This window comes from Epargyreus clarus, unplaced genomic scaffold (assembly GCF_041222505.1).
Source record: "Epargyreus clarus isolate Ecla_fem2 unplaced genomic scaffold, WU_Ecla_fem_2.2 ptg000007l, whole genome shotgun sequence".
In the NCBI taxonomy this organism is placed as follows: domain Eukaryota; kingdom Metazoa; phylum Arthropoda; class Insecta; order Lepidoptera; family Hesperiidae; genus Epargyreus; species Epargyreus clarus.
This window is the reverse complement of record NW_027332215.1, coordinates 2,670,659-2,690,820: the sequence shown is the minus strand read 5'-3', so window position 1 is coordinate 2,690,820 and position 20,162 is coordinate 2,670,659. Positions and strand designations below refer to the sequence as shown.

The window sequence follows — 20,162 nt, the reverse complement described above, 5'->3', positions numbered from 1 at the left end:
TTTTAATTGAATTAAGTTTGTTATGTTCTAACTAAACTTAGTCTGATTAAAAGTAATTTAAGTTCAATTGAACTTAGTTTTAATAATCGTAGCTAACTAAACTAAGTAATATGCAAACAAACGTAATTTCGTTAAATATAACATTTATAAGGCGGACTTCTTATAGTGATCATCCTACAATAGAAACGTGATCCACTGCTTAAATGAGCGTATTTTTAGCTGAATAAACTTGTATTCAAACTAAACTTAGTCTGGTTACAACTAAAGTTATTTATGTTGAACTAAATTTAGTCCTAAAAATGGTTAATGAAAAAATTTAGTCTTATAAATGATTAATGACTAAACTTAGTTTCGGGCAAACTAAACGTAATTTTATCAAAACTATAAATAGTAGGATGAACTAAAGTTATTTATAGTGATTGAGTGGTTAAGTAATCATAGTTTTTCACCATAAAGTCACTTATGTTCAAACTAAACTTAGTCTGGTTAAAACTAAAGTTATTTGTGTTGAACTAAACTTAATTCTAAAAATGGTCACTAACTAAACTTAGTTTCAGGTCAACTAAACGTAATTTGGTCAAAACTAAAAATAGTAGGATGAACTAAAGTTATTTATGGTGATTGAGTGGTTAAGTGAACATAGTTTTAGCTGATAAATTCATTCGGGTTCAAAGTTAGTTATGTTCAAACTAAACTTAGTCTGCTTAAAACTAAACTTATTTTTAGTTCTATAAATGATTAATGACTAAACTTAGTTTCAGGCAAACTAAACGTAATTTGGTCAAAACTAAAAATAATAGGATGAACTAAAGTTATTTATGGTGATTGACTGGTTAAGTGAACATAGTTTTAGCTGATTAAGTTAGTTATGTTCAAACTAAACTTAGTCTGGTTAAAACTAAAGTTATTTGTGTTGAACTAAACTTAGTCCTAAAAATGGTTAATGACTAAACTTAGGTAAGTGCAACCAAAACGTAGCCTGCTCAGAAATAAAATTAGTGAGTGAACTTATAGTGATTAGTGATAATCCGACAAAAACATTATTTTAACATTACTTTGTCCCTAACCATTTCTGCAAAACTTGCAATATTTACTAACCTCATTTAATCTAAAGGCTTCTTGAAAATAAAACCTTCATCATTTTCCCCACACGCCTCAGACGAAGTATAACTTCGAAAATTAAAAATTAAAAAAAATAAGGAACTACAAAAGATGCGAGGCCACAACCCACCATGCTGGTCAAATGCAAATTAATAGATCTCACACGTCATGAGTACTTTTGAAGGAACTCTTAAACATATAATTGAATCACGGTGTATTCTTCTAGCGTAATACCTAGCAAGTGACATAATATTTGATTGCCGCATGTATGATGAGAGCGTGTGCCCCCAGGGCGTGGTGGTGATGTCGGAGGCGTACGAGGAGGTGTTCACGTCGCTGCTGAACAACCGCGTGCCGGCCATGTGGCACCGCCGCGGGTACAACTCGCTCAAGTCGCTCGGCAGCTGGATACACGACCTCATGCTGCGGCTCGACTTCATCGAGGCAAGCCAATTACTGTTATTATATATACATACGAGTACGTTCAGTGTCTCTGATATCATCGCGGGGTTGCATTTTTATGTTGTGACGAGTACACATGTTAAAGGATTTAAATGTAGATATTTAAAATCGATATCGAAATAAAATATAGTGGGATGGAGGGCAGTGGAATGCGTACTGTGCAAAAGCATGGAATGAAATAGCTCATTCCATTCCATGCGATGGATGCGAAATAGAATATAATGTAAAAGGAATTTCATATTTTCTCGTGTATAATATGAGTGCATGTGTTAGTAAGCCATTATAGTATTTTAGTAGGTGATGTTTAGTAGGTATGTAAGTAATCTAAGGGTACAGGGGCCTATACCCAAGGCTCAACATAAGAGGGGCCCCTAAAAGCTGATATTATTTTTTATATAATATAGGAGTGATGAGCATGCAGTCCACCTGATGGTAAGTGGCTACTGCCGCCCATGAACATCTGTAATTAGATCCCAGATAGGATTAGATATTCCTATCTGAGATCGGCCACAGATGCGCCGCTACTCCTGAAGACTAAGCTGGAACTCTTCAAAACAGAACACAGCAGCACTTAACACTGCTGTTATAAGGCAGAAGTTGGTGTGGCGGTGGTGCCGCCGGAGTCGAAACTCAAAAGGTTATACCACCTTCATAATATATACATTATACGATTTTTTTTAATATTCAACATTTCTTTATTGCAATGTTGATATTTACCGAATTAGATTTATGTTGACTTTCTAGGAGATAGGTATTATATATTTTCTTGAATGAGTCGTAATGTGAGCGTGTATATAGTGTGTGTGTGTGGGTGTGCGTGTGTTGTTGCAGCGGTGGCTGGTGGAGGGTCTGCAGGCGAGCAGCTGGGTGTCGGGGCTGTTCTTCCCGCAGGGGCTGCTGACGGGCGCGCTGCAGGCCTACGCGCGCCGCTACCGGGTGCCCATCGACGCGCTCATGTTCGACTTCGAACCGGTCTCCTACTTCCTCTCGCAGGAGGACGTCTACAAATTCAATAAAAGAAAAGTCAAGGTAACACTCGCTTGTTGCTTACAATTATTTTATCTAATTTATGTAGTGAAACGTGTGTTTGAGCGAGTATATGAATAGATCACTATTTTTATTGACAGCCCACATTTAGGCACTTAGGATGCCACATTGATCGCTCGTTGCACATGGTGCCATTTTTTAATTTTCAACGCATATTTTTATTTTTTTAATTATTCTTTATGACCCACCCATCAGAATGCTCTGATGTCATTTATGAAGATATATAGTTGGATTTAACTTCACTCTAAGCCCCTTGAAATTCAAAAAATAAAATTGCGTCTCTGACATTTTCAACCCAAATGTAACATTTCAATGGACTAAACGTATTGTAACCTTTCTGAAAAACTATAATATTTACCTGCAAGCCGACTTCAACTTATCGATATGTTATAAAAAATCATCTACATATTTTTTTCTTTTCAAATTGCCGCAAAAGTGGAACCTATTTTATATTTTTATTTGTTATTTTCGAAATGATTATTAGCTTCTTATATTCTATGGTATTCCTAGTAGGCGAATAGCACCCCAAGGGGATGGGATGGGGTGGCGCGTCTCTGGTATAAAAAGTTACAAAGGCGCAAGTTGGATCTGCGCTGTAGATTTTTCGTGGAAATGTTATTTTATTTTATTTTTAGGTGCCGTATCTCTCGCATTTGTACCGCCCTTTTTGCGTTTTCTATAAATTCGAGCGTATTATGATAGGACTCATATGACAACATTTTTATTTTCTTTGGATATCTCAACTGAATATCGATCTTTACTTATAGGTAATCCGACGAGTGATTTTATGATCTCCTGTGAATATTTTAGACATAAACTCATGAAGAAGAATCAGCTGTTATCAAATACCCACTTTACATTATAAAATAAGGGGATCGTAGGTATTTGTGATACCAAGGTAGTTGTTATAAGCATAATTATCACGCAGAAGTCTTGCAAATAAATCTGGGGGCACGACAGTGCCCTCGCCAAGTCGAACAAGAAAAACAGTGGCACGGCCGTATCATTCTTTTCTCGAAGCAATTCAGGCCATTTTCGCAGATAAAACTAGAAGCCCGATTTTAGGAACTAAGCAATCATTGCATAAACACGGTATATTCCAAACTTCATTCGCTTTGAACCAGTAGCTTAAGAATTACAACTATACCTATGCCACGACGCAAACAGAATTAACACACCCAAAGGATGAGTCGACTAAGGTTATGTTTGACGAAATAAGTTAAGTCATACATATACAGGGTGAATTTTACAAATAGGCCATCAGGGCCATATCCCAAACGATAAGGATTAGCGAAAAATGCTGAAAGGAGTTACGAGGCCGATTTCGATATAAACTAAAACTGCATATTTCGTTTTTAAAAATATCTTTTCCCTAATCGGGAATCGAACAAGTTCATTATTGCTAGATTACTCGAAAGCTAAAAGTAGCCACTCGAAAGCCAATAGAACAATTTGATAGAAAACAATTATAATTTTAAAATATTATTTGTAAATAAATTGCACTGACAAAGAAAAGGTTTTTGATATGTGCCCCTTCTCGGTTGCTAATAAAATATTATTGGTAAACATTCTCATTCTTCTTCCAATTTGGCTGGAGTTTAGTCAAAGTTCTTAATTTCATCACACACTCATTCACTGCCAAATCATCAAAAGTCTAAGGTACTTCTAGCAGACATATAAACCTCAAATTTAAAATACAAAAATAAGTGTTTAACATACTCGTATCATAACTAAAATATTTTGCTTTTTGGGTCCAGTTTCCTAGTTACACTAACTACGCAAATAACTTTGTATCCCATATAAATATATAGGGATACATTTGTAGTTAATGAATTGGTTGCTCGAAATTGCCATAAAGAAAGAACACTAAACCGCGGCCGGCGGAGGTGGCTTGCCGACGCCACGGCTTCCCGTTTTTCCGTCCGGCAGAGAAAGGCGGCCACTATATTCCAGGCAACCTTTGGGTCTTTATGTGATATCGCAGGTATACCCACAAACTACGTTTTATTTAATTTAACTCTGTTTTTCGTTAACGAGGGGGAAACCTTCAAAAGGTACCCGGTGGGAGCGACACAGGGTTATGTGGGACAATTACCGCATTAAAACACCCCTGGTGGCCGTCCTCAGCGTTGCGTAGAGGACTCCGGGATCTCCAACGGAACGCATCTGGAGTCCTCTTAGCGCGGTGCCCCGTAGGGCTCCGCCCAGGTGAGCTTGACGCTCGCCACACCGTCTGATGTGCACGACAGTATGCGACCACACTTTTGTGGGCCCCTTAAGCTATATAAAAAACTTAAATAAACGTATAGGACTTTCTACAAAAAGAAATGAGATGCCATTAAATACTTTTTTTAAATTAAAGGCGTGGTATTACATGGATCTCACAACTTATTACCGCAGAAAAATTAAGTTGTGAAACTCATTTTTTTACAAAGTTATGTTTTTGATTGCCCTATTTCGATGCCCCTAAAATAACCGACTTGGTATTACATGGATCTCACAACTTTTTACGGTAGAAGTATTATTGCGAGACTTGCTTTTTTTACAAGTTATGTTTTTGATGGCATTACATTGTATAGAAGATACCCGGTCCCTAGTAATAATCCTTAGGTTCGTCAGATATGCCCGTAATTTGGGCCCTGACATAATAAACGGCTAGATGCACTTACAAGTCTGAGATACTGGTGGCGCCACCCAATGGTGAGTGGCTCCGAATTGTCTGCAGCAGGCGACTGGCGACCTTTTTTTCAGTAAACGCTTATGATCGATGCCAGTAAGGCGCGAACTACATAACGATGGTATGATATGTTATTGCTACTCGCCACTAGGTGGCCCTACTCAAAAATACTGCTTATATTAAAAAATAACCAATATGTATAAACCAAAAATTATTAGGAACTAGCTTTTACCCGCGAATTCGCTCGTGTTACTATATACATGTGGAAGACCGATGAAAATACAACGGTTTAATTACTTTGTACTACAGCTATTAGTTGTTAGTTGTTGCTAAGTTTTGGGTGAACAACGCCATCTAGTGCAATATGAGTGAATTATTTTCTAAGATGATACTTCAACGTGTTTACATAAATGGCATGGGACGCTTGTGATGTTTAATATACCAACTCAACGATATACTTTAAAAAAAAGTAATATGTGATAATTAATCAATCTCAAACCAAGGTAAGTTGACCTCAAAATTGCTAGTTTGGTCACTACTTAGATATCTTGTAATAAATAAATTCTGAAAGTAAATAAAATGTGAATTGTGAAGAGAATACGATTTAGATTATGACAAGCGTCATAATATCTTTAAAAATAGTTGGTCAGGCTGATAATTAACATTCTTAATATAAAATTTCCTCAGGAGTATTTGTAAAGGATTGAGTAATATACAGATTTACATGGTTCATATTTTCTACTATTACATTAGATATGCCACATACATGTAGATATTACAAATACAATTCTATAACAAAAATATTTTTTTAATTTGTCTACATAACAATCACACAATCAATTAATAATTAATGAATGGGTTTGACAGTTAACCGATTCCGTTCGGATGGCACCACAGTTGTGCCATGAATTTCTTTTGTGTATGGCGGGTGGCACCCGAGAGGTGCCAAAATTTTAAGCCATAAAACTCGGATAAATTGACGTTTATCAAAGTTGTTCTGAAAACAAAAGTGCCTTTATTTATCACGTAGATCTTTCATAGAAAGCTCAAGCTTTCAGTTTCAGCAGATCACGTGATTTCACATACTTCAGGGATTGTAAACCTCTCAAAAAATATATTATATTATTTTGCAAATTACTGTGATTGTATTACTATAATAGTACCTATTTTTCGTTTATAGTAAGCCAATAGACACTGGATTAAAATATTCGTACTTTGGTGTTTATCTTTGTCTGAATAAATAGCGCATATCAATTTCGATATTCTATTAGAAATCTATCCATTAATAATTTGAATTTTCGTTCTAAACAAAACACCAGAAAAGAACTATCATAGCGCTCTGCACGTCTCGAATGTTCATATTTCATTCTATAGTAACACTAAAACAATCAATTCATCAAAAACTTACAAAAATGTTTACAACACCTGATAGAAATAAGACACATACCTTCCATTTCCGTTATTACACGTAGATAGCCACTTTTGTAATCACTAATCGAAAGTTAAACCATCCACTTTCGCTTTTGGGTGGCTACTAAACTTCAGCACGTGGAAAAAGCAAAAAAAAAGCGATAAGTTACAATTCATGGCGGAGGGCACCTTAGGGGTGCCATCAAAGTCCCTGGCGTTTGGCACCACAGTGGTGCCATGAAATATTTGTTCGCCGCCAAGCGTTAAAGTTTGTCCAGAAGGCCGCCGCATTGAATCGGTTAATCATGATTTCTAACATTGTACTATTCCACTGATAGTGAATCTCTTCGTGAATAGACTGGTCGGGTAACATTGTTACGTTTATTTCAGTCTTAAGTCACAGTAGATCCTTATACTGTGCTTAAGTGCTGCTATATTTTGGTTTGAAGAGTATGGAAACGTACTCTTCATGGGTAGCATTTGTAATCGACCTGAGACATTCTACGTGTACTTTATTACATTCAAGTTTACAAATATGCAGGAGGAAGGCACGGACGTGTTCGGTCCACTGCGGCGGCCGGAGGACGGCGTCAACATTCACGGGCTGTTCATAGACGCGGCGCGCTGGGACATCCGCAACAACTGCCTCGTCGACGCGTTGCCCGGTTAGTTGAATCACTCGTTGTACTGTCACTGATAGATGTCATCTATATTATCTAGCTATGTACAGATCTGACAAATAACTGTTGGACCTGCGTAAAAGTAATTTCCTTGAATTTACTTTTTGTAGAGTTAAAATATACACATGCTAAGGTTTCGTTTTAATATGACCAATATAGTTGCTTCATCGGTAATATTATCTAAAATAGACACCCATAAATAGTTTAAAATGTCGTAAATTTCTACGTATTCGTGGCTAATAAGTGTATGTAGTGTATATATACAGGGTGAATTTTTCAAACGGGCCTTCAGGGCCAAAACCGAAACTATAAGGATTAGCAAAAAATGCTGAAATTATCCTTTAGTTTGTCATTTATCATTACTTCCCAGATCCTGATCCTTCCGTGATCCTGATTCCTTGATCCTTTTAAGCAACACTGTCAGATAGTGTAATAAAATAGAGGGTGTATTTTTTTTCAAAATGAACTCGTTCGATTCTCAGCTAGGGAAAACGTTATTTTAAAAAAGTAATGATGCAGTTTTAGTTTTTATAAAAATAGGCCTCGTAACTCCTTTTAGCATTTTTCGCTAACCCTTATAGTTTCGGATTTGGCCCTGAAGGCCCGTTTGAAAAATTCACCCTGTATAACATACAAGAATGTGTTATGAAATTTACATTATTACTTAGTCGTGTTTGATATTTTAAGATTACGATAACATATGTACAAAAGTTCGGCCAGTGGCCCCTGTAGTAGTATGTGTAACCGCTCAGGTCAGATGAACCCGCCGCTGCCGGTGGTGTGGTTCAAGCCGGTGCTGGAACTGCCGAAGCCGGACCCGCGGTACGAGGCGCCGCTGTACAAGACGTCGGAGCGCGCGGGCACGCTGTCCACGACCGGCCACAGCACCAACTTCGTGCTGCCCGTGCTGCTGCCCGCCGACATGCCCTCAGACTTCTGGATCATACGCGGCACCGCGCTGCTTACGCAGATCACTGACTGATTGCGCTTACATGTAAACATTGACTTCTATTATAAAGTTTATACTCATGCATACATAAAACTAAATTGATTCTATAATTAGTATTTTAGAAATTCTTGATATTTGAATAAGCCTTTATTAATATTTAATGTGATTGCATGTTATTGCTCTATGTACGTACACAGCGTACAATGGTCTCAAATGCGATACAAAATAACAAAATTAACACATACTTGTATCGAATCTACGGTTTTATGCAAGTAGAAAATAATCTTTATAACATGAACAATTAAAATTTTGATTACATTCTGATTTAGAAGAGATCCTTACGAGAGTAGAGCTTGATAAGCTGAGCTTACGACAGATAAACGCAATAAACACAAATTTTAAAACCATTTTTATAATACAAATTATCACCGTATCACCTGCAGATGCTCTTAATAATTATTTAACTTATGAACATTTTTATTGATTCCAGGTGCATGAAGAAAGTTAAAAAATTAGTGCCGAATAAATTGTACATTGTAGTAATTGTACATGCTAGGGCACATAACAAAATATCATCGTTTATTAATTGAAATATAATCCAGACAGTAGGTAATATTATGTGATTATAATATTAAAGATTTTTAATTATTGAAGACTTTTTCTTTAGTGTAGTATATTTTAAAAGTGAAACTTACAAATTAGGGAATTATTAATTTGAAAGAAAACAATTAATACCAATAGTGTTTATTGAAACAGATTTATTTAAAGTGGTTAAATCTTATTTCGAACAATTTCAGTAACGTTACAAATATTATGGGAAACAATCAATGTAAAGATTTAGGAGAGGTTGTTTCTGTGCGCTGGCGGCGGTCGACTTCAATCTAACTATACAGTGCGGCGGGTGAGTCGACCGCGCCCGCGCGACCTCCCACACTAACATTAATCGGCTATCTACATACATTCCGCTACGCCACACAGGCAGTATGATACTTGGGCTGACACGCACCGCGCTGTCTAATAAGCGGCGATCGCGACGACAAGGACATTTTTTACATCTAATTATTATTTTACATATGCATTCGTCCTTTTTTGGATTAATACTTAATACGTCTTTATTGACTCTGGTATCTTTGATAATAACTACGAGAAAATTTAGTCTAAATAAACCTTATTGACAATACCAGACAGTGAACAAATGGTAGCATCTCGCCCCAAAAACTAGCTTTAACAACACTGATATAAACATAGAAATCTGACCACGTCGGGTCGAAGGTGAACCGGTGACACCGCAACGTTTCGCTGACGTATCATTTGGTTCTAGGCCAGTACACGGAGTTTTCGAATGTTGCGGTCATTAAAAACATGTTCTACTATCCTAAGCTTCAGAAGACTTAGACGATTAGGTCAGACAAAAACTTCCGCTAGTGTTCGAAAAACTCGTATACCCAGGTATTAGGTATATTATTTATAATAAGACTAACTAGTTTCTTAACTACTAATAAAATTGATTTATTACAACATGCAAGTACGCTACGACGTGGGGGTCACCGGTCAGCGGTGAGGCGGGCGGTCTGCGTCAGCCTCCTATTAACTAAACTGCTCGGTTGGCAACAGGCGCAGCTGTAGTCTGTTGTACATTTTACAGTTCCGTTTTCCCTAGTCTTATCGCAATTTTATACACAGTTTAATCTATATACTAAAAAGTCCTGTTGAATCTTCAAGTTTAGATTATTTTAAAACAAATTATTTTATTAGATATTTATTTCTTATTTGGGTTCACCCGTTTTTAAACTATGTATATGTTATGACTCCCTTATTTTGTGATATACATAATATACAAATTTGAAAGTGCCACGGAAATGGTATTTATGAATAAATCTTAATTTAAATTATCTAGGTACAGTAAAGACATTTTAATAGGTCACTTTTAACCAATCATTATTATTTTTTCAATTCTACAATTCTCATAACATAAAAATGCAACATATCATACATCTAAAAAGTCTAGTAATAAAAATAAATCAATATCAATGCCAATGTTTAAAATAATAAATATAACAAATAATAGAAGCGACATACTAGCGTAACGAATCTTCACGCAACACTGTCGCACATACGATACATATTAAGGACGAAACAAATTATTCATTATTAATGGACATATATTGATTGTATTTCTTATCCATGAAGACAAATTGTGAACGTTTAAAATGCATAATTTATAACTTTAGGTTTAAATCTATATTTCCTTAAAATTTGTATTTTTTGTACTTTTCTGTACTTCGTCAGACTTTTATGAGGCATTACCTAGTTGTGATGACAAACTATGGACATCTCGTAAAGACATCCAACGATAAAACTGAAAACACTACACATTTTTTTAATAACCATAATCAAAGGTTAAAAGTGCCTTTTCAGAATGCCTTTGGTACAGCGCCGCAGTAAAAAGCTCCACTCAGACCTTCTTATAGTATACATTTTACTAACATTACGCGTGAAAGTGAATGGATATCACAGTACTCGCTACCGTTAATTCGATGGTATATTACATAGGTTGATCTTAAAGTCTGCATGAACAAAGTACTAGCCCTACAAATATTACAAAAATAAAAAGACCTAAATGTGTTACCTACCCACGGATTCGTTAAAGCCGGCCGCCGGCGTGGCTCGCTCGCTTTACGCACATTAAGCTTATATGATTAGCAAAATTAATGAACTCTACTGCACATTTTTATTTTTAAAATGATGAGTTTTTACAATGTTTATACAATGATTAGTCTTAACGAACATCATCCCGCGCGAGTATGCGGCGTTCGTGTCTGACAGTTAATGTGCTATTCTCTATAGAAAAACTATAATCTCCTACCGAATTGTTGTTTTAATAATTTGAAACTTTACAATAACACGTTACAAAACACTGTACCCTTAAACTGACAGATGAAGGTGATAATCGCATCATAGTAAATCATTTCTAATATAATCTAATCGCTTTAATAATTGAGTTTCAACTCAAACATACATGTGTGTCCAACCAATCACAAATACGCTTCAAAATGCTACATTAAAATATAAGTAAAGAAAAGAATAGGTTCGTGAAAAATTCGCATAGAGGAACGACTTCGCTCTGATCAACTTAACTTGCCTAGTAAAAGTTTGATTTGCAAAATTTACATTCATTACAAATAGATAATCAGTTACACAAGTGGCGATATGCACAACACCACGTAAACGTTCGCGGAGAGTTCCGTGTCGCGTGCAACGTGTTCGTCCGAGCGATTCGCTTCCAGTTCGACAACATGACACACACAGCACATAACATGAACAAGAACGGAATGAGCTAGTGTTTTAGCGATGCCGGGGGACGGTTCGCGGGGGCGCCATGAGCGCGCGGGCGCGGGCGCGGGCGCGCGCGTGCTGGCGGGCGCGCCGCGAGCCGTCCAGCGGCGTGTCGAGCGGCGTGTCGAGCGGCGAGGCGCGCTGCTCGTCGGGCGGCGGCGAGGCGGGCGTGCTCGGCGGCGAGGGGGCGCGCGCGGGGGGCGGGACTGCGGCGGCGGGGGGCGCCTGCGCACTCGCCCCCCACCGCGTGCCCTAGTCTTCCGACATGAACGAATTCTGCGACTTGAGCTCCTCCAACCGCGTGATCTGCTGCCGCATGTACATTATCCTGTCAACATACGTAACAATTTACTAGTAACTTTTCTTACAATATCAACAACGACATCAGTATCTTTTGGATGTCAAAAGGGGTCAATGTAAAACTAAAACCTAGTTTGTGGGGTACCAACTCTTATACTTCACACTCACTCAAGTAAAATATTAGTCGCATAGAAAATTTGTAAAAACAAAGAGACATTTAGACGGAGAGAGTTTCTCGCACGTTTCAGGTCGAGAAATCGTAAACAACTATCACAAGCAATAATCGCCATAACATAATCGTATCAAAATGTTTACACACAGGCGAGAACTAAAATTTCACCTACAATATGTCATACGAAACTCGCATGTGACTTCTTTGCAAGACGAAATTATAGTAAGAAAATTCTTGCTTACGAGAATCTCGACTTATAAAAACACGATCTCGTATGACCTATTTTGGTTTACACAAGTATCGTATAAATCAGTTTGAATCGTTTACAGGGCGAAATTTCTGATTCGAGTTTAGTTATTATGCAATTATAATTCAAGGAACAACGTGTTAGATGCTCCCAAACCATTTCTGCTCGCTGTCCAAATTTTAACCCAATACATTTACTTCTTTTTCCGTTTAAATACAAGAATTAATGAAACGGAAAAGTGGATATAATTAAAAATTAAATACGATTATTGCTTTGAAATTCTGTTTACACGGACGCAATAAAATATTACATGCGAGGCAATTATCACCCAAGGCAACGAGCGAAAAGAGCGAATGTTTCGACGAACAAAATATTTTATATTCCTTCGATAATCTTATCTTCGAGACGAGAAACTCTCGAGACGAGTTATGGTCGCAAGCAAATTGAATGATTCCAAAATTAGGCAGCGTATATGTTCTTACATTTTTGTGTGACTAATAGTCTGCCTGATAGATCGTAACAACCCTTTTTAACCGATTCAATGCGACGGCCTTTTGGACAAACTTTAACGCCTGGCGGCGAACAAATATTTCGTGGCACCACTGTGGTGCCAAGCGCCAGGGACTTTGATGGCACCGCTAAGGTGCCCTCCGCCATGAATTGTAACTTATCGTTTTTTTTTTGCTTTTTCCAAGTGCTGTAAGTTTAGTAGCCACCCAAAAGCGAAAGTGAATGGTTTAACTTTTCGATTAGTGTTTACAAAAGTGACTATCAATGTGTAATAACGGAAATGGAAGGTAAGTGACTTATTTCTATCAGGTGTTGTAAACATTTTTGTAAGTTTTTGATATATTGATTGTTTTAGTGTTACTATAGAATTAAATATGAACATTCGAGACGTGCAGAGCACTATGATAGTTTTTTTCTGGTGTTTTGTTTAGAATAAAAATTCAAATTATTAATGGATAGGTTTCTAATAGAATATCGAAATTAATTGCGCTATTTATTCCGACAAAGATAAACACCAAAGTACGAATATTTTAATCCAGTTTCTATTGGCTTACTATTAATGAAAAGTAGGTACTATTATAGTAATACAATCACAGTAATTTGCAAAATAATATAATATATTTTTTGAGAGGTTTACAATCCCTGAAGTATGTGAAATCACGTGATCTGCTGAAACTGAAAGCTTGAGCTTTCTATGAAAGATCTACGTGATAAATAAAGGCACTTTTGTTTTCAGAACAACTTTGATAAACGTCAATTTATCCGAGTTTTATGGCTTCAAATTTTGGCACCTCTCGGGTGCCACCCGCCATACATACAAAAGAAATTCATGGCACAACTGTGGTGCCATCCGCACGGAATCGGTTAAAGATGGCGGCCGAGTGACAAAAGTTTGACCCCACAAACTTGGATTTAGCTTCAGACCAAGCCCTCTTGACTTCCAAAATAATTAAATTACGTTCTCCGAATTTTGCACGCTCAGTATTTATAACATTTCACTGGACTATGCGGGATAGACCCACTGACCTATATCTAAAAATACAGGTCTATGGATAGAGCAAATTAAATACAAACAATAAAATACATGATCTCGCGATCCGCGGGCATACTGCATAATCAAGTAGCTCACAAAGATAAAGAAAAACATCAATAATATTTTCCATCAATTTGAACCAAATTTTACTTACATACTATAGCTATAAGCTATAAGATGTCTGAATTGCCACTAAAATTACACCAGAATAAATCAATTTACCGCCGTTGACTTATCGCCCGCCGTTGAATATACATATTCAAAGCATACAGTTGTATCACTTTAATAAATAATTGAGGTACGGACTTTTGCTCCTGGAGCGTGGCCTGTATCTCGGTCTGGCGCACCACCGAGCGAGCGCACTTCAGCTCGGAGGACACGCGCGTGCACTGCAGGCACCCCAGCTGGTATGCCTCCTCCGTAAATTTGTTCGCCTGAAACATTCCCAACCACACCAACCGATGTAAACAATATAAACATTAAAGATTTTTTTTTATAATATAAAAGTAGCCAACGAACGCGTGACGGTAAGTGGCCATTGCTGCTCATCACCTGTAATCAACCCCAGATAAAATTAGAATCCTACCTAAGGTCCGACGCAGTTGCGCTGCTAACCCTGAAGACTAAGTGGTAACGTCTCGGATCTACCTCCCTTTTATACATATACACCCTTCAAATCAGAACACAGCAGCGCTGAACACTACTGTTGTTAGGAAGAAACTGGTGAAACTATGGTGCCTCCGGACACATATCAATTAAGTAAAAGGAGCTAACACATTATGTATTGTATTTATGTTATTTATTGTGTCACGCACTTCATATGGAATGACAATACATTTACTTAAAATGTATCAACATCCATATGTGACTCATGTAATAGGTACTAAAAGCATAGGGTACTTGTATTATCCCTGTAGTTCCAGGACAAGAATAGGGTATCCCCTGCCTGTCGTAATAGACGACTAAAAGGGGGCTTCTGGGGTCGTGGGTGGCAAGAGTGGGAGCTCGAACCGCCCGGCCGACGGCCCCGGGAAGGACGGCGGTATGTGTGGTCTCATACCGTCGTACGCACCAGACGGTGCGGTGAGCGACAAGCTCACCTGGGCGGAGCCCGACGGGACAATGCGCTAAGAGGACTCCGGTTACGTTCCTTTGGAGATCCCGGAGTCCTCTACGCAGCGCTGAGGACGGCCACCGGGGGGTTTTTAGTGCGGTAAGAGTCCCACATAACCCTGTGTCGCTCCCACGGCATCGGGTACCTTTTGAAGGTTTCCCCCTCGTGAACATAAAAAAGGGTACGTTGTCTGATTTTTTAAAATAATTATCCATTTCGTAATAAAATTAACAAAATATCATAACAATTGAATTGAAAGGTGGTAGAACCCTTTGTGGTTCGACTCCGGTGGCACCACCGCCACACCTATTTCTACCTAATAACAGCAGTGTTAGGCGCTACTGTGTTCCGCTTTGAAGGGTGTGGTAAGGGAGACAGACTTTTCCGAGGCGTTCCAACTTAGTCCTCAGGGTTAGCGGCGCATCTGTGGCGACCTCAGGTAGGAATATCTAATCCTATCTGGGGTTGATTACAGATAGAGATGGGCAGAGGGTTTAAACCCATCGGGAATAAACCGGGTTTTTACCCGGTCGTTGGGAAGAAATCGGGTTTAAACCCGAAAATGGGTTTTTATTCGGGTATTTACTATTTTCATGCATATCTGTCCTTTTTTAAGCGCAATTATTACCTTGATGATGATACTGTACTAAATATGCACTGTAAAAAGAAAGGTACAGCGCCAAAATGCTATTTTATCACGCTATTATAGAAGCAGACTAAAGTAAGAAGCGAAAGTAAGAATCAGCCTATGCTTTTGATGCAAATTTCAAACAATGTCCACGTTCCGTTGTTATTCTAGAATATAATATCCTCTGGCCACTATAACAACAAATACTAAAAATTAAAAACATCAAAATAAATGGGAGACGCAATACAAGGACCCGCTATTTTTCGGCAAATTTCGCTTTATCTATTGAACCGTAATACGTGGACAGTTCAAATTTTCACAAGACATTTACGTCTATGGTAGCTATGAAAAAATATATGACAATTGGGTGGTACGGAATCCTCGTTGTATGTTTCCTTGATAAAAAGTAGTATATGTCGTCCTCTGACAGTACAGTATACAAAATATTTATTATAGGGTGAAATTTTGAAATGAGCCTTCAGGACCAAATCCTAAACTATAAGAATCAGCGAAAAAAGCTGAAGAGACTATGCGATGATGGAATAATACAGGGTGTGATTTTTTTTAAATGAACTCGTTCTATTCCCGGATTTTCAAAAAATCTAATGATGCAGTTTTAGTTTTTCTCACAATTGGCCTCGTAACTCCTTTCAGTTTTTTTCAAACACCTATCTATGAAAAATTGACACTTTGGTATTTTAGACAAATATAACGTCACCTTAACTGTCAAAATTTATCTAACCAGATCCGAATGTATTAATAAGATTTACAAACATACAAAATATGCGCGAAAAACATAATCCTTCTATGGCAGTCGGGTTAAAAGTAGGTAAAACCTAAAAAATCAAACATCAAAAAATGTAAAAAACGTAGTAAATACCGTAGAAACTTCTAGTATATCTATTCAATAAATATTTGAACTATTTTAAAAACTGTCTACAGATTTATGAAATCATTTTTAAATACCCAAATAAATACCCTGTGGGAGGGTATAAACGGGTATTTATCGGGTTTAAACCCAGTACTGGGTTTAAACCGGGTGTTTTGCCCATCTCTAATTACAGATGTTCATGGGCGGCAGTAGCCACTTACCATCAGGTGGACGGCATGCTCGTCTACTACTTCTATATTATAAAAAAAAATTGACAAATAATTATTTTAAAACAGAAACCCTTTTAGTCAATAATTTTATTCTTATGTTAAGTTTCTAATATGAATTACTTTTGGCCTTTTATCTTGTGTATAAAGCGTGTTTTTAGTTTTTAAACTATTATTCTTATTACTTTATATTTTTTTTATTATTAAAGTTCGAATTTAAAGATTCCGTTACATACCCAGACACATATATGTTATAGTCAGTGTTCAAATAGCTATTATACATAAGGTACTGGTTATTATGTATAATAACTAATTTGTATAATAAATCCAGACCATGTAATAGATTGATCACTTTACTATTATATATAATAGACCTGCTATTATATATAATAGTAAAGTGATCAATTTAAAAGTTAGTCAAAGTTATAGGTATATTATTGTAAAAGCGCGATGTGCGGTAAATCTTAAGATTAAGTGAAATTATTAATGATGAATTCTGTTACATCAACGTCATCTTGGTTGTTGTATTGCAGTAACTATAAATCATAATTTAAGTCCGAATTAATGTGAATCGGACTCACCAATACCAAGCCGGTATAAAACTTTTATAGGATTGGTTATCGCCCTGCTCGCTTAGTTTTATGTTTTATTTAATGTTCCAACCTAACCTAAGCAATCTTATAGAATTTCATACAGGCGAGCGGGTGGGTCCGAATCACGATAATTCGGACATAAACTATATGATTCATAATTACTCTAATACCGCAACTAAGATACAACAACACTCATCATCAATAATTTCAGTTAATCTTAGAACTTACCGTACTTCAGGCTTTTACAATAACATATTTATTACTTTTGACTAACTACTAAGTACGAGCGAATGTATCGGAACCGTTGTCCCCAAACTCACACTTGCGTTTTTCTTGTTACATATAACACTACTAAAGTAAATATCATTTTATTGGTCGTTTATAGTTAACTCGAAAGTATTCTAAAATATACAGAATGAATATGTAAAAACAACTTAGGCGCATATTATATTAAGGTTTATTTTGCTACAACACATAAAAGAATTTACGTCATTTAGTATTTGAAAATGTAGTTCCGCTACTTGACCATAGATGGCAGTGATTGGGCTTAATGCGATTATAGCCCTAAGCACCTTAAACTTACGGACCAAACTTGCGTAATATTTCTCCTACTGGAATAGAGCAGAAAAGAGTTTATTTACGATAAAATTATCGATACTCATCGATTTACTGTGAGCTATAAATGTAGAATAGAATTAAAATTAAACGAGGATTAATTATTAAAAAGTAAAATAAAAAAACATAAGTATTACATAGGTAGGTTATGTGTCATGAACGTAGGTTACGTAAATAGAAGTCCTAAAAATGAATGCACGAAACGAAAATGTTCCCGAAACCAGACCGATGCTGTTGAAAAGGGAAGCTTAAGATTTTGTTACATATATAGAGTAACAGATGAAGTTTTTAGCTATTTAAGCTGCCGCAGATTTTAATTTTTGTTTTAAAAATATATTATAAAAAAAATAGTTAGGTTAAAATGTTCAAGACTCTAAATACTACGTACTACATAGTTAGCGTATTTTTGTACATCGATATATTTTGTAAATGATATGAAGTGAATATATAAATGTTAAACATTTAGTAATTGTTCGCATCCTTAACAATTATATAGCATCGGTCTATTTCTCCTTACTAGTAGCACTCATAAATCCAAGCCATCGAAAAATAATGAGATATGTCATGAGAGATATGATATGTGAGTACACCTCAGTAGCTATTACGTAGTAGGTATTACGATACTTTTTGCCAAGAACCTAATTTTAGATTTATATAATTTTATTTTCTAAATATAACATTTTACCTTTATAATAATGTATATTATAAAATATCGATAAGATAAATTATACTTGCCCCCATCACTTATTGAGTAGCGTGGATTCTTCTAGACGTTTTGGTATGGTGGAATCAATTAAAAAATTAACTTTATTTGAAAGCATTAAGGTTGATTTTAGCGTGACTATGTGGAAATTATTTTTAAATTTGATATTTTTAAGATTTTAGGAAATATAAAATAAAATTGTACTCAGTGATGGTACGAAACACCTCCATTTTTAATTGTCTTCTTTCTGCTATCATTTTTACATTCCAAAATAGCATAATATGTCTTAATAATTTATTTTATTGAATTTGACAAACATCTGTCTCGGCCCGATGCTCAAACATTAGTAGACTCGTTTGAAGGCAAGTGAGAGTAACAACGCCTAGTAGTGGAAGCCGCGCCACGCCTACTTCGCACTTCCACTTGTTTTTTGTTCCATGGTTGTTTGTATTACAGTAACTATGAATCATAGAGTTTAGGTCCGAATTATTGTGTAAAGTCAATAATGTACTTAAAATATTTACTTATAAGCGATATGAGATAATAGTAAGGCATGTATTTTATTACTCCACCCCATAGCGACAGAGACAGAGACTTGGCATAAAACATCTCAACATGTCTATTATTCGATATGTGGATCAATATAAAATTACAAAAATTATAACTATGCTTATGGAAATTTGAAATAGAACCTTCTAATCTTTACTTATACTAGTTTTGTTTTATTACTTTATCCAAGTCTATGAAGATATTACAAATAACGGCTGGTTAATGTGATTAATTCCATGTTATTTATCACTTTGACCAAATTGAGTAGATATTATACGAAATGGCAAGATGTTATGTATAATGTCTGAATTTATCACTTTGGCTGTAACAACTATACATAATAGCCAGTCATTATGTATAATAGCTATTTGACCACTTTGACTGTAACATATACACAGTACAAATCAAAGTAAAAGCATGGTGAAAAAAGTAGATATTTCCCGCGAAGTGTACTTAACAAGACAGAATAACAAATGTACGTATATAGTGCTCGCTTCAATAAAACTAATTAGCTCAATCGTAGTGCAGTCAGAGAATACGATTACACTGCACGAACGAACGCTCTAATTGGTTTAATACAACTCTTGAAACTTGAACCAGCTTGAAGCCAATTATATCAGTTGCGAGTTTAATGGTACGTTGCATGAATAACTATACATAAGGATATGGAACCATTTGTTGAACAACATAGTCATGTGAAACAATCAATGTGATATTTTTCTATCAATATGTTTTGAATTTACAACATTATCACCAATGTCGCTCCTGGGCTATATCGTCTAAAGTTCGGCTTTTATTTGACAATTTATAAAAAAAAATTGTCAAGTTTCGACATAAGATTAGCAATCGCATCGGATAGATTGTTAGGACTTTGTGTATTAGTGGCACTAATACCTCTCTAAAAGGAAAACAAATGTCCACGAAAGCAAATTGTAAGA

The 20,162-nt window shown here is 36.3% G+C and overlaps 2 protein-coding genes across 3 annotated transcripts in view; one reads left to right on the top strand and one right to left on the bottom strand.

Annotated features, from left to right (window-relative positions):
- Dhc16F (Dynein heavy chain at 16F) overlaps positions 1-8,858 on the top strand; it is a 218,427-nt gene extending 209,569 nt beyond the window's left edge. For both annotated transcript variants that reach the window (XM_073074361.1, XM_073074362.1), the window contains 5 exons: positions 1,393-1,545; positions 2,395-2,592; positions 7,239-7,362; positions 8,130-8,371; positions 8,817-8,858. In XM_073074361.1, the coding sequence (XP_072930462.1) occupies positions 1,393-1,545; positions 2,395-2,592; positions 7,239-7,362; positions 8,130-8,359 (705 nt within the window). In that variant the 3' untranslated portion in view covers positions 8,360-8,371; positions 8,817-8,858. The remainder of the gene's footprint in view (positions 1-1,392; positions 1,546-2,394; positions 2,593-7,238; positions 7,363-8,129; positions 8,372-8,816) is intronic.
- A 206-nt stretch (positions 8,859-9,064) lies between these two features.
- wcy (WW domain-containing adapter protein with coiled-coil wacky) overlaps positions 9,065-20,162 on the bottom strand; it is a 55,515-nt gene continuing 44,417 nt past the window's right edge. The window contains exons 9-10 of the mRNA XM_073074363.1: positions 14,231-14,358; positions 9,065-11,990 (exon numbers count right to left, since the gene is read on the bottom strand). Of these exons, the coding sequence (XP_072930464.1) occupies positions 11,915-11,990; positions 14,231-14,358 (204 nt within the window). The 3' untranslated portion in view covers positions 9,065-11,914. The remainder of the gene's footprint in view (positions 11,991-14,230; positions 14,359-20,162) is intronic.